Genomic DNA, 919 nt, shown 5'->3' with positions numbered 1-919 from the left:
GGGGGGTGGGCGTGAGGGGCGGCCTGCTGTGCAACAAAGGCGCGGGGGGTGGCGGCCTGCCGCGGGGGCGGCGTGAGGGCCGAGGCCTGTCCCCTGAGCACCATCTACCCCCAGACCTGAACTACTGTGGCAGCCACCACCCCTGCGCCAACGGGGGCACGTGCATCAACGCGGAGCCTGACCAGTACCGCTGCGCCTGCCCTGACGGCTACTCGGGCAAGAACTGTGAGCGGGGTACGTCAGGGCGGCCACGGCTGGACCCACTCCTCTGGCCTGAGTGCAGCGGGGGTCGGGGGGGCCCTTGTGGAAGGTGGGGGCCTGGCCACCACACCCACCCCTGTGGTTCCCCATGCAGCCGAGCATGCCTGCGCCTCCAACCCGTGTGCCAACGGGGGCTCCTGCCACGAGGTGCCCTCGGGCTTCGAGTGCCACTGCCCGTCGGGCTGGAGCGGGCCCACCTGTGCGCTGGGTGAGAGCTTGCTCCAGGGCTTCTGGGGTCCCCAGCCTGCATTCCGGGGCTCAGGAGGGTAAGGGCGAGGCGGCCCATCCCCGTGGGGCTGGGGTTGGGGAGGAGCGAGGGGAAGACCCGGGTGCTCACACTCCTTCCTGAGGGCCAGCTGCCCCCTCCTCCACCCTGCGATCATCCCTGCTCCTCCCCCTGGACTCTCCGCAGACATTGACGAGTGTGCCTCCAACCCGTGTGCGGCGGGGGGCACGTGCGTGGACCAGGTGGACGGCTTTGAGTGCGTGTGTCCGGAGCAGTGGGTGGGGGCCACCTGCCAGCTGGGTAAGGGGTCCCGCGGGCCGGGGTGTGTGTGCATGCTGTGCGCTGTGCTTGCGGCGGCTGCTGCGTGTGCTGCCAGGGCTGCGGGCCCATCGCCCCCCTTGTCTCGTTCACAGACGCCAATGAGTGTGAAGG

The 919-nt window shown here is 70.6% G+C and overlaps 1 protein-coding gene across 1 annotated transcript in view; it reads left to right on the top strand.

The window, feature by feature from the left end:
• LOC104994326 (protein jagged-2-like) overlaps positions 1 to 919 on the top strand; it is a gene marked incomplete at both ends in the record, with an annotated part of 15,055 nt that overhangs the window by 3,262 nt on the left and 10,874 nt on the right. The window contains 4 exons of the mRNA XM_010847855.1: positions 17 to 39; positions 115 to 234; positions 356 to 469; positions 674 to 787. Of these exons, the coding sequence (XP_010846157.1) occupies positions 17 to 39; positions 115 to 234; positions 356 to 469; positions 674 to 787 (371 nt within the window). The remainder of the gene's footprint in view (positions 1 to 16; positions 40 to 114; positions 235 to 355; positions 470 to 673; positions 788 to 919) is intronic.

This window comes from Bison bison, unplaced genomic scaffold (genome assembly GCF_000754665.1).
Source record: "Bison bison bison isolate TAMUID 2011002044 unplaced genomic scaffold, Bison_UMD1.0 scf7180017849819, whole genome shotgun sequence".
Taxonomy (NCBI): Eukaryota; Metazoa; Chordata; class Mammalia; order Artiodactyla; family Bovidae; genus Bison; species Bison bison.
The sequence above is the reverse complement of the archived record's forward strand: the minus strand, read 5'-3'. Positions and strand labels throughout refer to the sequence as shown.